Source organism: Salvelinus fontinalis, chromosome 2 (assembly GCF_029448725.1).
Source record: "Salvelinus fontinalis isolate EN_2023a chromosome 2, ASM2944872v1, whole genome shotgun sequence".
Classification (NCBI taxonomy): domain Eukaryota; kingdom Metazoa; phylum Chordata; class Actinopteri; order Salmoniformes; family Salmonidae; genus Salvelinus; species Salvelinus fontinalis.
The window spans coordinates 15,072,664-15,090,657 of NC_074666.1; the positions used below are offsets into that span (position 1 = coordinate 15,072,664).

A 17,994-nucleotide genomic window follows, 5' to 3' on the forward strand; every position below is an offset into this window, starting at 1 on the left:
AGAGACTAAATATTCCTTTTGATTTACGTTCTGCACCCTGTCTTCATTCATAATGAGATGCGCCGTATGAAAAGCCAACTGAAAATTATTCATGATTATTATTTGACCATGCTTGTCACTTATGAACATTTTTGAACATCTTGGCATAGTTCTGTTATAATCTCCACCCGGCACAGCCAGAAGAGGACTGGCCACCCCTCATAGCCTGGTTCCTCTCTAGGTTTCTTCCTAGGTTTTGGCCTTTCTAGGGAGTTTTTCCTAGCCACCGTGCTTCTACACCTGCATTACTAGCTGTTTGGGGTTTTAGGCTGGGTTTCTGTACAGCACTTCGAGATATTAGCTGATGTACGAAGGGCTATATAAAATAAACTTGATTGATTGATTGAGTAACTCCTAATTCAGACCCCTTGACTTATTCCACATGTTGTTACGTAACAAAATGGATTACATCGTTTTTTCCCTAACTCAATCTACACACAACACCCCATGAAGACAAAGCAAAAAAAAAATATATATATAACACATTTACTTAACTATTCAGACCCTTTACTGAGTACTTTGTTGAAGCACATTTGACAGCGATTACAGCCTCGAGTCTTCTTGGGTATGACGCTGCAAGCTTGGCACACCTGTATTTGGGGAGCTTCTCCCATTCTTCTCTGCAGATTCTCAAGCTCTGTCAGATTTACATTTACATTTACATTTTAGTCATTTAGCAGACGCTCTTATCCAGAGCGACAGATTTGATGGGGAGCGTCGCTACACAGCTATTTTCAGGTCTCTCAGAGATGTTCGAATAGGTTCAAGTCTGGGCTCTGGCTGAGCCACTCAAGGACATTCAGAGACTTGTTCCGAAGCCACTCCTGCGTTGTCTTGGCTGTGTGCTTAGGGTCACATTGTCCTGTTGGAAGGTGAATCTTAGCCCCAGTCTGAGGTTCTGAGCAGCTTTTCATCAAGGATCCCTCTCTCTTTGCTCCATTCATCTTTCCCCTCGATCCTGACTAGTCTCCCAGTCCCTGCCGCTGAACAACATCCCCACAGCATGATGCTACCACCACCATGCTTCACCGTAGGGATGGTGCCAGGTTTCCTACAGATGTGATGCTTGGCATTCAGGCCAAAGGCTTCAATCTTGGTTTCATCAGACCAGAGAATCTTGTTTCTCATGGTCTGAGAGTCCTTTAGAAGCCTTTTGACAAACTCCAAGCGGGCTGTCATGTGCCTTTTACTGAAGAGTGGCTTCCGTCTGGCCACCCAAATCAAATGTTATTGGTTACATACGTGTTTACGTGTTTAGCAGATGTAGTGAAATGCTTGTGCTTCCAGTTCCGACAGCGCAGAAATATCTAACAATTTCACAAGAAATACCTAATACACACAAATCTAAGTAAAAGAATGGAATAAGAATATATAAAATACACAGACAATAGTTTTAGAACACCTACTCATTCAAGGTTTTTTTTTTTTTTTTGACTATTTTCCACATTGTGGAATAATAGTGAAGACATCTGTTAAAGTAATTTAAATGTTGAAAGATAATGATGAAATAATTCCCACTCTGAAACCTTATAAACGGTATGAAATTGATTAAAATCATAAATTTATTATCTGATGGGGTTATTTAGGTTTAGTCAGTAAAAGTATAATTAAATGAGGTGTGTAGTTTTAGTCAGAATTAGGGTAAAACAATATAAAACTGTACAATATGTCTCTAAAGTGTCTTAAGCACTGAGCAGGACTCGGTCCCGACCTTGGCTAGGGACCACAGAGATTGGGGAAAGCACAGGGAGTGATTCTCACGGTTCCCTAATCAGTAGGAGGATACAGGAGGAGGAGGAGGATACCTACTGTTTGTGTGCAAATGTATGTGCGTATGAATTCTGATTGTGTGCAAGAACTAAGGAGCGCTCTCGTAAATAAACTTTATATCGTAGCTGGGCCTCCGTCTGATTCATTTCAACCAGTATCTTAAAAATCCTGATTAGCAGACTGAGTAGTTTAATTGAATTGGTTTATGAACATCGAGAACATAATTCTCATATCAACATCAAAACAATGAAATAACACATATGGAATCATGTAGTAACCCCCCAAAAATGTTAAATCTAATTGTTATATTTGAGATTCTTCAAATAGCCACCCTTTTTCTTGATGACAGCTTTGCACACTCTTTGGCATTCTCTCAGCTAGCTTCATGAGGTAGTCACCTGGAATGCTTCTAAAAAAAATATTTGTGGAATTTCTTTCCTTAAATGGTGTTTGAGCCAATCAGTTGTGTTGTGACAAGGTGGGGTGGGGGGGTGGGGGGTAATACAGAAGATCGCCCTATCTGGTAAAAGACCAAGTCCATATTAAGTCAAGAACAGCTCAAATAAGCAAAGAGAAACGACAGTCCATCATTACTTTAAGACATGACGGTCAGGCAATCCGGAAAATTTTGAGAACTTTGAAAGTTTCTTCAATTGCAGTCGCAAAAACCCATCAGGCGCTATGATGAAACTGTCTCTCATGAGGACCACCAGAGGAATGGAAGACCCAGAGTTACCTCTGCTGCAGAGGATAAGTTCATTAGAGTTACCAGACTCAGAAATTTCAGCCCAAATAAATGCTTCACAGAGTTCAAGTAACAGACACATCTCAACATCAACTGTTCAGAGGAGACTGTGTGAATCAGGCCTTCATGGTCGAATTGCTGAAAAGAAACCACTACTAAAAGGACACCAATAAGAAGAGACTTGCTTGGGCCAAGAAACACGAGCAATGGACATTAGACCAGTGGAAATCTGTCCTTTGCTCTGGAGTCCAAATTTGATATTTTTGGTCCCAACCGCCATTTACATTTAAGTCATTTAGCAGACGCTCTTATCCAGAGCGACTTACAAATTGGTGCATTCACCTTATGATCTTATGATATGTATTTGTGAGACGCGGTGTGGGTGAACGGAGGATCTCCGCATGTGTATTTCCCACCGTGAAGCATGGAAGTGGTGGTGTTATGGTGTGTGGGTGGTTTGCTGGTGACGCTGTCTGTGATATATTTACAATTCATGGCACACTTAACCAACATGACTACCACAGCAATCTGCAGTGATACGCCATCCCATCTGGTTTGGGCTTAGTGGACTATCATTTGTTGTTCAACAGGACAATGACCCAAAACACCTCCAGGCTGTTTAAGGGCTATTTGACCAAGAAGGAGAGTGATGGAGTGCTGCATCAGATGACCTGGCCTCCACAATCCCCCGACCTCAACTCAATTGAGATGGTTTGGGATGAGTTGGACCGCAGAGTGAAGGAAAAGCAGCCAACAAGTGCACAGCAGGTGTGTGAAAAGCATTCCAGGTCAAGCTGGTTGAGAGAATGCCAAGAGTGTGCAAAGCTGTCATCAAGGCAAAGGGTGGCTATTTGAAGAATCTCAAAAATATTTTGATTTGATTAACACTTTTTTGGTTAATGCATGATTCCATGTGTTATTTCATAGTTTTGATGTCTTCACTATTATTCTACAATGTAGAAAATAGTCAAAAAGAAAACCCCTTGAATGAGTAGGTGTTCTAAAATGTTTTACCAGTAGTGTATATTTAGGCAGCAGCCCCTCTGTGCTAGTGATGGCTATTTAACAGGTGGCTATTTAATAAGGTATCATTTTTCTTTTTTATCAATTGTTTTTAAAAATCCAAAAACCTATTTGTGCTGTCATTATGGAGTATTGTGTGTAGATTGCTGAGGGGGAAAAAATCATATTTAATCCATTTTAGAATAAGGCTGTAACGTAACAAAATGTGGAAGTAGTCAAGGGGTCTGTACACTTTCCGAAGGCACTGTATATCAGTTACACAAACTGAACAATTAGATTACAGATTAAATTAGTTTGCGTTTATGGTCCTCCTTGACAATAGGAGGCCTAATACCTTCGTATTGATATGTTAATAACATAGTATGTGGTGGAATGTTCTATAGAAGGCTTACCTTTGGCCCTTCCACTGATCTATAACGGCAAAGTCCTTATAACTCTGTTGACCGGTCAGAAACACATACTCTCCATCATCTGTAGCGTTTTGCTGAAATACAAAAAACATGACCACCATGAAACTCGCTCTCCTTCACGAGTTCCTCAAAACAGAACACTGACCGAGAGAAACAAAATCATTGACCTGGAAAACAGTGTGTTGAATCTGAAACAATGTCCTCTAGACCTGTAAAACAGTGTGTTGAATCTGAAACAATGTCCTCTAGACCTGTAAAACAGTGTGTTGAATCTGAAACAATGTCCTCTAGACCTGTAAAACAGTGTGTTGAATCTGAAACAATGTCCTCTAGACCTGTAAAACAGTGTGTTGAATCTGAAACAATGTTGTCCTCTAGACCTGTAAAACAGTGTGTTGAATCTGAAACAATGTCCTCTAGACCTGTAAAACAGTGTGTTGAATCTGAAACAATGTCCTCTAGACCTGTAAAACAGTGTGTTGAATCTGAAACAATGTCCTCTAGACCTGTAAAACAGTGTGTTGAATCTGAAACAATGTCCTCTAGACCTGTAAAACAGTGTGTTGAATCTGAAACAATGTCCCCTAGACCTGTAAAACAGTGTGTTGAATCTGAAACAATGTCCTCTAGACCTGTAAAACAGTGTGTTGAATCTGAAACAATGTCCTCTAGACCTGTAAAACAGTGTGTTGAATCTGAAACAATGTCCTCTAGACCTGTAAAACAGTGTGTTGAATCTGAAACAATGTCCTCTAGACCTGTAAAACAGTGTGTTGAATCTGAAACAATGTCCTCTAGACCTGTAAAACAGTGTGTTGAATCTGAAACAATGTCCTCTAGACCTGTAAAACAGTGTGTTGAATCTGAAACAATGTCCCCTAGACCTGTAAAACAGTGTGTTGAATCTGAAACAATGTCCTCTAGACCTGTAAAACAGTGTGTTGAATCTGAAACAATGTCCTCTAGACCTGTAAAACAGTGTGTTGAATCTGAAACAATGTCCTCTAGACCTGTAAAACAGTGTGTTGAATCTGAAACAATGTCCTCTAGACCTGTAAAACAGTGTGTTGAATCTGAAACAATGTCCTCTAGACCTGTAAAACAGTGTGTTGAATCTGAAACAATGTTGTCCTCTAGACCTGTAAAACAGTGTGTTGAATCTGAAACAATGTTCTCTATATACATTTACATGACAAGGATTTCATAGATCTAATTCTGTACTTGCTTCATGGAAGTGACTAGTTACAAAACATTATTACCATAGCACTTAAATAACCAACCACTTTTAAAACACACAAATACTAATATCTAATTCCAATCAACATATTACAACCAATCATACAGTGTGTAGTGAGTATCAAACCTTGTAGAAGAGTCCAAACACATCATCTAATGTAGGCTCCACTACTTTCAGAGCTTTGAGAAGGCCATCCTGATAGCCCCAAAGCAGTTCTCCCACACTGTGTGTAGTGAATAGGTCTTCATTGACCGACTTCATGTAAGATGAGATGATATTGGCAATAACTGTCGTATCCTTGAATTTTTCCATCACCGTCTGGGAACAGAGAGAGAGAAAGAGAATACTCAGAACTGAAGGATTCGTCATTCACAAGCTAACCCGGACGGCGCTGGGCCAATTGTGCACCGCCCTATGGGACTCCCAATCACGGCCGGATGTGATACAGCCTGGAATCGAACCAGGGACTGTAGTGACGCCTCTTGCACTGAGATGCAGTGCCTTAGACCCCTGCGCCACTCGGGAGCCCTGTATGTATGTATATATATTTTTTTAAATAATTTCATTATACTTCATTAGGCTCTAAATTAAAAAAATGTCATGTGCTACCAATTTAAAACGGATAGCTTCTTCGGCAGATAAATGCATGAATGAAGGATGGAAGACGTTTTCGCTGTAGTAATGGTGCAACCATGACGATAACTAATCTGCACACACTTGTTTCTCTAGGGCACTCTAAAACAATGGTACAGCCTTATCATTACAACAATTATTATCTAGAAGATATTTTTCATAAATCGCCCAGTGCTCCCAAAATTAAACTCCAGGTCACACAGTGAAATATTTTGTCTCTCTTGAGAGCCCTGGTTATACGGTGTTTATATTGACTACTGGGTAGCGCATGCAAGTTAAGCATTTCACTGTACTTCTGCATGTGACAAAACTTCAACTTGAAGTCTGAAAACGCTACCAACTCTGTGACTCAAACATCCTGCCCCCTCCCCTGACAATCCCACCCACAGTGATTGATTGACAGGTCTGAAAACACTACCAACTCTGTGACTCAAACATCCTGCCCCCTCCCCTGACAATCCCACCCACAGTGATTGATTGACAGGTCTGAAACCCTACCAACTCCATGACTCAAACATCCTGCCCCCTCCCCTGACAATCCCACCCACAGTGATTGATTGACAGGTCTAAAACCCTACCAACTCCGTGACTCAAACATCCTGCCCCCTCCCCTGACAATCCCACCCACAGTGATAGATTGACAGGTCTGAAACCCTACCAACTCTGTGACTCAAACATCCTGCCCCCTCCCCTGACAATCCCACCGACAGTGATTGATTGACAGGTCTGAAACCCTACCAACTCTGTGACTCAAACATCCTGCCCCCTCCCCTGACAATCCCACCCACAGTGATAGATTGACAGGTCTGAAACCCTACCAACTCTGTGACTCAAACATCCTGCCCCCTCCCCTGACAATCCCACCGACAGTGATTGATTGACAGGTCTGAAACCCTACCAACTCTGTGACTCAAACATCCTGCCCCCTCCCCTGACAATCCAACCCACAGTGATTAATTGACGGGTCAAACTCTTAAAGAGATAGTAAAAAAATAAAATAAAATAATGACACATTGGCTTCCTAACCCTAAGTGTCCACAGCAGCAGGGCCAATAAAATACATAATTTGAAAACATTTAATATCTTGCAGTAAAACAGGAAATGACTAATCTCAAGAGAATACACCCCTGCTGTTTTCAACCAGGATCTCAGCGATCACTGCCTGCGTCCGTTATGGGTCCACAGTCAAACAACCACCCCTCATCACTGTCAAACGCTCCCTAAAATACTTCTGCGAGCAGGCCTTTCTAATCGACCTGGCCCGGGTATCCTGGAAGGATATTGACCTCATCCCGTCAATAGAGGATGCCTGGTTATTCTTTAAGTGCTTACCTCACCATCTTAAATAAGCACAAACAAAAAAAAATTTAAACTAAGAACAGATATAGCCCAAGGTTCACTCCAGACTTTACTCCCCTTGACCAGCACAAAAACATCCTATGGCGTACTGCACTAGTTTCGAATAGTCCCCGCGATATGCAACTATTCAGGGAAGTCAGGAACCAATATACACAGTCAGTTAGGAAAGCAAAGGCTAGCTTTTTCAAACAGAAATTTGCTTCCTGTAGCACTAATTCCAAAATGTTGAGAGACTAAAGTCCATGGAGAATAAGAGCACCTCCTCCCAGCTGCCCACTGCACTGAGGCTAGGAAACACTGTCACCCCCGATAAATCCACGATAATCACAATAATCATTTCTCTACGGCTGGCCATGCTTTCCACCTGGCTACCCCATCCCCGGCCAACAGCTCTGCACCTCCCGCAGAAACTGGCCCAAGTCCCCCCAGCTTCTCCTTCACCCAAATCCAGACAGCTAATGTTCTGATAGAGCTGCAAAAACTGGATCCCTACAAATCAGCTGGGCTAGACAATCTGGACCCTCTCTTCCTAAAACTATCCGCCGCCATTTTCGCAACCCATATTACTAGTCTGTTCAACCTCTCTTTCGTATCGTCTGATATTCCTAAAGATTGGAAAGCGGCCGCGGTCATCCCCCAGACATTCTAGACCCAAACTGTTACAGACCTATAACCATCCTGCCCTGCCTTTCTGAAATCTTTGAAAGCCAAGTGAACAAACAGATCACCGACCATTTCGAATCCCACCGTACCTTCTCCGCTATGCAATCTGGTTTCCGAGCTGGTCACGGGTGCACCTCAGCCACACTCAAGGTCCTAAACGATATCATAACCGCCATCGATAAAAGACAGTACTGTGGAGCCGTCTTCATCGACTTGGCCAAGGCTTTCGACTGTCAATCACCGTATTCTTATTGGCAGACTCAACAGCCTTGGCTTCTCTAATGACTGCCTCGCCTGGTTTACCAACTACTTCTCAGATAGAGTTCAGTGTGTCAAATCGGAGGGCCTGTTGTCCGGACCTCAGGCCAACTCTTTTCTCTGTATATCAATGATGTCGCTCTTGCTGCGGGTGATTCTTTGATCCACCTCTACAAAGACGACGCCATTCTGTATACATCTGGCCCTTCTTTGGACACTGTGTTAACAAACCTCCAAACAAGCTTCAATGCCATACAACACTCCTTCCGTGGCCTCCAACTGCTCTTAAATGCAAGTAAAACCAAATGCATGCTTTTCAACCGATCGCTGCCCGCACCCGCCCGACTAGCATCACCATCCTGGATGGTTCCGACCTAGAATATGTGGACAACTATAAATACCTAGGTGTCTGGCTAGACTGTAAACTCTCTTTCCAGACTCATATTAAGCATCTCCAATCCAAAAACGTAATCTAGAATTGGCTTCCTATTTCGCAACAAAGCATCCTTCACTCATGCTGCCAAACATACCCTCGTAAAACTGACTATCCTACCTATCCTTGACTTCGGCGATGTCATTTACAAAATAGCCTCCAACACTCTACTCAGCAAATTGGATGTAGTCTATCACAGTGCCATCTGTTTTGTCACGAAAGCCCCATATACTACCCACCACTGCGACCTGTATGCTCTCGTTGGCTGGTCCTCGCTACATATTCCTCGCCAAACCCACTGGCTCCAGGTCATCTATAAGTCTTTGCTAGGTAAAGCTCCACCTTATCCTAGCTCACTGGTCACCATAGCGACACCAACCCGTAGTACACGCTAAAGCAGGTATATTTCACTGGCCATCCACAAAGCCAACACCTCCTTTAGCTGCCTTTCCTTCCAGTTCTCTGCTGCCAATGACTGGAATGAACTGCCAAAAAATAAAAAGTAAATATTTTTTTAATTCACTGAAGTTGGAGACATATCTCCCTCACTAACTTTAAGCATCAGCTGTCAGAGCAGCTTACCGATCACTGTAGCTGTACACAGCCCATCTGTAAATAGCCCATCCAACCAACTACCTACCTCATCCCCATATCTGTTTTTGTTTTTCTGCTCTTTTGCAAACCAGTATTTCTACATGCACATCCTCATCTGCACATATATCACTCCAGTGTTAATTGCTAAATTGTAATTACTTCGCCACTATTGGCCTATTTATTGCCTTACCTCCTTACTTCATTTGCACACACTGTATATAGATTTTTCCATTGTGTTATTGACTGTACATTTGTTTATGTGTAACTCTGTTGTTGTATGTGTCTCACTGCTTTGCTTTATCTCGGCCAGGTCGCAGTTGTAAATGAGAATTTGTTCTCAACTGGCCTACCTGGTTAAATAAAAATAATACACATTTTAAAAAGAAGCCTGGTTTAATGTTTAAAACAGTTCTTACTTAGAAAATAGTCCAGACCGTGTAAGCCTAGATAACATCCAAAACAACACACTGAATTCATACATTTTCAGTCAATGTATTTGTAAAGTCATGTCTTCCTACTCAATACCACAACTCATTTTACCAATCTGGGAGGTAAAGTATTGAATCATTTAGCTGTGTATTTCAGATGAAATCAAGACAGTCGACTTTACCAGAGGCCACCAAAACAGAGCTCGTTCTGATTAGTACCATGACCCCAAAGGACTCCCCTAGCCTGGAACAGGCTGGCTGGTGGCATGACCCCAAAGGACTCCCCTAGCCTGGAACTGGCTGGCTGGTAGCCGGACGCCCCAGACTCCCCTAGCCTGGAACTGGCTGGCTGGTGGCCGGACGCCCCAGACTCCCCTAGCCTGGAACTAGCTGGCTGGTAGCCAGACGCCCCAGACTCCCCTAGCCTGGAACTGGCTGGCTGGTGGCCAGACGCCCCAGACTCCCCTAGCCTGGAACTGGCTGGCTGGTAGCCAGACGCCCCAGACTCCCCTAGCCTAGAACTGGCTGGCTGGTGGCCAGACGCCCCAGACTCCCCTAGCCTGGAACTGGCTGGCTGGTGGCCGGACGCCCCAGACTCCCCTAGCCTGGAACTGGCTGGCTGGTAGCCAGACGCCCCAGACTCCCCTAGCCTGGAACTGGCTGGCTGGTAGCCAGACGCCACAGACTCCCCTAGCCTGGAACTGGCTGGCTGGTAGCCAGACGCCCCAGACTCCCCTAGCCTGGAACTGGCTGGCTGGTAGCCAGACGCCCCAGACTGCCCTAGCCTGGAACTGGCTGGCTGGTAGCCAGACGCCCCAGACTCCCCTAGCCTGGAACTGGCTGGCTGGTGGCAGGACGCCCCAGACTCCCCTAGCCTGGAAATGGCTGGCTGGTAGCCAGACGCCCCAGACTCCCCTAGCCTGGAACTGGCTGGCTGGTGGCTGGACGCCCCAGACTCCCCTAGCCTGGAAATGGCTGGCTGGTAGCCAGACGCCCCAGACTCCCCTAGCCTGGAACTGGCTGGCTGGTAGCCAGACGCCCCAGACTCCCCTAGCCTGGAACTGGCTGGCTGGTAGCCAGACGCCACAGACTCCCCTAGCCTGGAACTGGCTGGCTGGTAGCCAGACGCCCCAGACTCCCCTAGCCTGGAACTGGCTGGCTGGTAGCCAGACGCCCCAGACTGCCCTAGCCTGGAACTGGCTGGCTGGTAGCCAGACGCCCCAGACTCCCCTAGCCTGGAACTGGCTGGCTGGTGGCTGGACGCCCCAGACTCCCCTAGCCTGGAAATGGCTGGCTGGTAGCCAGACGCCCCAGACTCCCCTAGCCTGGAACTGGCTGGCTGGTGGCTGGACGCCCCAGACTCCCCTAGCCTGGAAATGGCTGGCTGGTAGCCAGACGCCCCAGACTCCCCTAGCCTGGAACTGGCTGGCTGGTAGCCAGACTCCCCAGACTCCCCTAGCCTGGAACTGGCTGGCTGCTGACCACTTATGGAAAAGTGAGAGGGGTAATAGTCAATTTTTGATAGGCTAACGTTACTTGATGAAGCAAGTTAGTTTTAGCTAGCTTTGTGCTTTTATATTTACGCCGAAATGTACGGAGGAGAAAATAAACCCTTTAATTGTGTGCAGATGCCTGTGAATTGTTGCATTATTCAAAAGTATAATATGGTTAGGATGAATATTTGCTGCATAGTTGAATAGTTTGTTAAAAGCATGTTTAAGGGCTCTCCATAGTGATTTCACAGTCGTCGCAAATGGAACTCTCTTTGTATCATGTTCCAAACAAATTAAGCCGCACAAAAGTATGTAGAAGTACGTAAAGAGCTACGCAAACGAAGCGCCGTCCGAGCCGTTGTGGATCCGTTTGTGTGGACATTGCAGAGCGCTTTACTGGCTACAATGGAATCTTTACAGTAAATTTGAGCTAAACCCACGAACCCTCTCTCAGCACATGACATTCCGTTGCTAATGTAAATTGAAACGTTGATGTATATACTGTACTATGTAAATCTCGTCGTGGTGCCTCTGCTACAACTCTCTTCAAATCAGAACACTCTAAGTTTCATACACAAAAGAGGCAGTTTGATTTATTGTAGCTAACCTTACCACCGCCAGGGCCTTAACTTTTCTGATTAGGGAAGTGTGTTTGTGTTGTACCCTACCATAGCTGGGATGTTGATTGTTCTGATCAAGTCACTCTCTGGACCTTTGGACATGTCAGACTGAAACACATAGGTCTTAGTGTTGACAGCTGACACTTTGGTTCCATTCTCCAGGAAATTCACTTGCTCCATTGGACGAAACTCCCTGAGCAAGGAAACATTACAAAACACAGTGAGTGATGGCAAGAGCAATGAAGAATGTGCTGAAGACAAAAATATGTCTGATGAGGGCAAGCCAGATAAGATGTTATGATAAAAGTGTAAGGAAACTTTAGCCTGGTCCTAAATCTGTTTGTGTTATCATGCCAGTTGTAGCCAAAAGATCTAATCTAACTGGTCAAAAAGACAAATAATAGGGTAATAGATCAGAATTGGGCTGCCTGTGTAAACGCAGCCATAGAGACCAAGGCCTAGTCCTGACTCGATCGCCTCAGTGATAACCGTCTTATCGGGGCTAGGGTTCATGCTGCCAAGAGAGAGGCCAACAAGCCTCCTATCCTAAGCTGGGTTCATTCATAGAGGAACACATTTAGCACAAAATCTCCTGATCCTGTTAAGTTAGGACATGATGTCACCAGTTACAGCGACATCAGCTGAGTTCCTTCCTACTTATTGACAAAGACTATCACATGACAACTGTCGGAACAGATTTTTTTAAATTTTGAAATGGCTTAGGATGTGGTCATCTTTTCCTCCGACTGCATCTCATCTAATAACCTGTGACAGTTTTACTCGTTGTCAATGAATTGCTCCACAGCTCACCTGTATGTGTAAGGTCCGACCTCTAGAACGGCAGGCCGCTCTCCCTTCAGTACCTCTGCCGGGTTGGTCACATTAAAGAAGTAGAACTGCATGTAGACTGGAGGAGGTGGGTTCTCCCACACATCAAACGCATGTGTGCCATTCCTAAGCACAATCTCCTAAGGGTTCAACGTGCACTGGTTAGTAAACGCATAGCTAGATCAAGAACTTGTGACCACAAAAGCCAATATGAAAGCTTGAATCCCATGACAGATGATTGAACCAGGTAGCTAACGTGAACAGTAGTAGTAGCCAACTTAAAACACTTGTTTGTCCGCCTAACTACAACATAGCATACATTACCAGTCAAAAGCTTGGACTCATTCAAGGGTTTTTCTTTATTTTTTACTATTTTCTACATTGCAGTATAATATTGAAGATAATGAAATAACACATATGGAATAATGCAGTAACCAAACATTTTTTATTTTTAAGAGTTAAATCAAAAATATATTTTAAATGTCAGATTCTTCAAAGTTGCCACCCTTTGCCTTGATGACAGCTTTGCACATTCTTTGGTATTTTCTCAACCAGCATCACCTGAAACACTTTTACAACAGTCTTAAAGGAGTTGCCACATATGCTGACCACTTGTTGGCTGCTTTTCCTTCACTCTGCGGTCCAACTCATCCCAAACCATCTTACTTCGGCTAAGGTTGGGTGACTGTGGAGGCCAGGTCATCTGATGCAGAACTCCACCACTCTCCTTCTTGGTCAAATAGCCCATACACAGCCTGGAGGTGTGTTGGGTCATTGTCCGGTTGAAAAACAAATGATAGTCCCACTAAGCGCAAACCAGATAGGATGGCGTATCACTGCAGAATGCTGTGTGAATTGAATTCTAAACAAATCAGACAGTGTCACCATCACACCTCCTCCTCCATGCTTCACGGCAGGAACCACATCATCCATTCACCTACTCTGTGTCTCACAAAGACACGGCAGTTGGAACCAAAAATCTCCAATTTGGACTCCAGAGCAAAGGACAAATTTCCACCAATCTAATGTCTGTTGCTCGTGTTTCTTGGCCCAAGCAAGTCTCTCCTTATTGGTGTCCTTTTAGTAGTGGTTTCTTTGCAGCAATTCGACCATGAAGGCCTGATTCACACAGTCTCCCCTGAACAGTTGATGTTGAGATGTGTCTGTTACTTGAACTCTGTGAAGCATTTATTTGGGCTGTAATTTCTGAGTCTGGTAACTCTAATGAACTTATCCTCTGCAGCAGAGGTAACTCCGGGTCTTCCATTTCTGTAGCGATCCTCATGAGACAGTTTCATCATAGCGCCTGATGGGTTTTGCGACTGCAATTGAAGACACTTTCAAAGTTCTCGAAATTTTCCGGATTGCCTGACCTTCATGTCTTAAAGTAATGATGGACTGTCGTTTTTCTTTGCTTATTTGAGCTGTTCTTGACATAATATCGACTTGGTATTTTACCAAATAGCCCTACCTTCTGTATACCACCCCTACCTTGTCACAACACAACTGATTGGCTCAAACGTATTAAGGAGTAAAGAATTTACACAAATTAACATGGCACACCTGTTAATTGAAATGCATTCCAAGTGACTGACTCATGAAGCTGGTTGAGAGAATGCCATGGGTGTGCAAAGCTGTCAAGACAAAGGGTGGCTACTGTGAAGAATCTCAGATATAAAATATATTTTGATTTATTTAACACTGTTGGTTACTACATGATTCAATATGTAATTTCATAGTTTTGATGTCTTCACTATTATTCTACAATGTAGAAAATAATACAAATAAAGGAAAAACCCTGGAATGAAAAGGTGTGTCCAAACTTTTGACTGGTACTGTATATTGAAACAACATTCATATTTTGATTGGCTATGTATGTCAATGCATTCAATTCAGACAAAAATAGCTTGTCAAGTTCACAGTGATTAAAAAAACAAAAAAACAACCGGGCTAAGCTTACTGTAAACAAAGTACTTTAACGTTAGTAGGCTACAACGGGTTAGCTAGCAAGCAAGCTTAAACTGCCAAACTACGTTACAGTTAGCTGCATTCTAACGCGATCGCTATTTAGATTAGATTAGATTACTGGACGTTAAAATAAAAATACAATTCGCCTCTGTTTAGCTAGTTGGTTGGACAACCAAGTTGGCCTGCTAACTAGCTTGCCGCTGGCTAGCATTAACGTTACCTTTTTTATCTTCGCGTTGAGGATATTTTGAAACACCTGCGAAAGCACCAGCACTATGCCTGCTATCAAAGTTAGAATAGAAATCACTCCCGTACTGTAAATACAACACGATTTCACTGACATGATTGATCAACTTCAAGTGTTACGATATGTCCAAAGCTAGCCAGATATCTTTCCCTTACTAACCACTTCTTCTTCTTTAACTGTGTAATGGCGGATTGCAACCAACTGAAAGGTGGTTACACCACCACCTACTGTACTGGAGTGTGAGGCCCCCCATTTCATCTATTTCTCTTATCTAGTCCAGTGTTTCCGCCTACCGTTCTGGAGTGTGAATTCATTACACCAGTAGTTCCCAACCAGGGGTACGCAGACCACTGGGGTTGCCGGGCATATCAACAGGGGTACTTGAGAAGACACGAGTCCATAAGCCTACTGGTAAAATGCACATGTACTCCAGGCAGAGAAAACTTCAGTTGGTGGTAAAGTAACCGAAAAATGCTTGGAACCACTGCCTATGGGTTCGTAGCTTTAACCACCACATCACACACACACCAGCTGATTAAAGGACTGCTGAACTCATACATTTTTTTTTTTATCTTGCTTTGTTTGCTCTTTTCTATATTATGTCTATCTCTGAGAAGCTACCCAGGAAATGGCTAAAAATAGCCCATATTAATATATGTAGCCTTAGAAATAAGGTTAATGAAATCTACAACTTGCTAACATCAGATAACATTCATATACTAGCCATTTCTGAGACTCACTTAGATAATTCATTTGATGATACATCAGTAGCAATACAAGGATATAACATCTATAGAAGAGACAGGAATGTTTATGGGGGAGGTGTTGCTATGTACTGTAGATTGAGTGTTTGTAAAGATGAGGAGAGGTCTGTCTGTAATAAAGAGATGTTCTGCTTCTTTGACACCACACACCACAAAGCAAGTCCTGCAGGCTCTAGTTTGATCTTATCTTGATTATTGTCCAGTCATGTGGTGAAGTGCTGCAAAGAAAGCCTTAGTTAAGCTGCACCTGGCCCAGAAGAGAGAGACACATCTTGCTCTTCGTTGTAATCAGAAGGCTGACATTAATACTACGCATGCCAGTCTCTCTTGGCTAAGAGTTGAGGAGAGACTGACTGAGTCACTTCTTCTTTTTATTTTTAAAAACATTAATGTGTTAGAAATTCAACATTTTTTGCATAGTCAACTCTTTTCCCAGTCCCCAGGTCCAGAACAAATTCCAGGAAATGTACAGTATTATACAGAGTCATGAGTGCATGGAACTCCCTTCCATCTTATATAGCACAAGTGAACCGCAAACCTGCTATCAAAAAACAAATAAAGCAACATCTCGTGGCACACCGCCTCTCCCCTATGTGACCTACTTGTTGTGTGTATGTACTCTTTTTTGTTATGTGTCGGACCCCAGGAAAGAGTAGCTGTCGCCATGGGGATCCTAATAAATCTAAAAATCGAAATTACACTGACACAAAAAGGAAAGGGACAGAGGACGGGGAAAGGGAAAGGGAAGAAACATTTCTCTCCCAACTAACCCTACACCCATTAAAACTCACCACTATACCAACTAACCCTACACCCATTAAAACCTCAGCACTATACCAACTAGCACTGCACCCATTAACCTCACCACTATACCAACTAACCCTGTACCCATTAAAACCTCAGCACTATACCAACTAACCCTACACCCATTAAAACCTCAGCACTATACCAACTAACCCTACACCCATTAAAACCTCACCACTATACCAACTAACCCTACACCCATTAAAACTCACCACTATACCAACTAACCCTACACCCATTAAAACCTCAGCACTATACCAACTAACCCTGCACCCATTAACCTCACCACTATACCAACTAACCCTGTACCCATTAAAACTCACCACTATACCAACTAACCCTACACCCATTAAAACCTCAACTCTATACCAACTAACCCTACACCCATTAAAACCTCAGCACTATACCAACTAACCCTACACCCATTAAAACCTCTATACCAACTAACCCTGCACCCATTAAAACCTCAGCACTATACCAACTAACCCTGACCCATTAAAACCTCAGCACTATACCAACTAACCCTACACCCATTAAAACCTCAGCACTATACCAACTAACCCTACACCCATTAAAACCTCACCACTATACCAACTAACCCTACACCCATTAAAACCACACCACTATACTATCTAACCCTACACCCATTAAAACCTCAGCACTATACCAACTAACCCTACACCCATTAAAACCTCTATACCAACTAACCCTGCACCCATTAAAACCTCAGCACTATACCAACTAACCCTGACCCATTAAAACCTCAGCACTATACCAACTAACCCTACACCCATTAAAACCTCAGCACTATACCAACTAACCCTACACCCATTAAAACCTCACCACTATACCAACTAACCCTACACCCATTAAAACCACACCACTATACTATCTAACCCTACACCCATTAAAACCTCAGCACTATACCAACTAACCCTACACCCATTAAAACCTCAGCACTATACCAACTAACCCTACACCCATTAAAATCTCAGCACTATACCAACTAATCCTACACCCATTAAAAACTCACCACTATACCAACTAACCCTACACCCATTAAAACCTCAGCACTATACCAACTAACCCTACACCCATTAAAACCTCCCCACTATACCAACTAACCCTACACCCATTAAAACTCACCACTACACCAACTAACTCTACACCCATTAAAACCTCAGCACTATACCAACTAACCCTACACCCATTAAAACCTCAGCACTATACCAACTAACCCTACACCCATTAAAACCTCAGCACTATACCAACTAACCCTACACCCATTAAAACCTCTATACCAACTAACCCTGCACCCATTAAAACCTCAGCACTATACCAACTAACCCTGACCCATTAAAACCTCAGCACTATACTAACTAACCCTACACCCATTAAAACCTCAGCACTATACCAACTAACCCGACACCCATTAAAACCTCAGCACTATACCAACTAACCCTACACCCATTAAAACCTCACCACTATACCAACTAACCCTACACCCATTAAAACCACACCACTATACTATCTAACCCTACACCCATTAAAACCTCAGCACTATACCAACTAACCCTACACCCATTAAAACCTCAGCACTATACCAACTAACCCTACACCCATTAAAACCTCAGCACTATACCAACTAATCCTACACCCATTAAAAACTCACCACTAT

General features: G+C 43.3%; 1 protein-coding gene across 1 annotated transcript in view; it reads right to left on the bottom strand.

The window, feature by feature from the left end:
- scarb2c (scavenger receptor class B, member 2c) overlaps nt 1-14,941 on the bottom strand; it is a 43,287-nt gene extending 28,346 nt beyond the window's left edge. The window contains exons 1-5 of the mRNA XM_055864741.1: nt 14,722-14,941; nt 12,516-12,673; nt 11,754-11,898; nt 5,351-5,542; nt 3,970-4,061 (exon numbers count right to left, since the gene is read on the bottom strand). Coding sequence (XP_055720716.1) covers nt 3,970-4,061; nt 5,351-5,542; nt 11,754-11,898; nt 12,516-12,673; nt 14,722-14,844 — 710 coding nt within the window. The 5' untranslated portion in view covers nt 14,845-14,941. The remainder of the gene's footprint in view (nt 1-3,969; nt 4,062-5,350; nt 5,543-11,753; nt 11,899-12,515; nt 12,674-14,721) is intronic.
- Nucleotides 14,942-17,994: the final 3,053 nt, after the last annotated feature.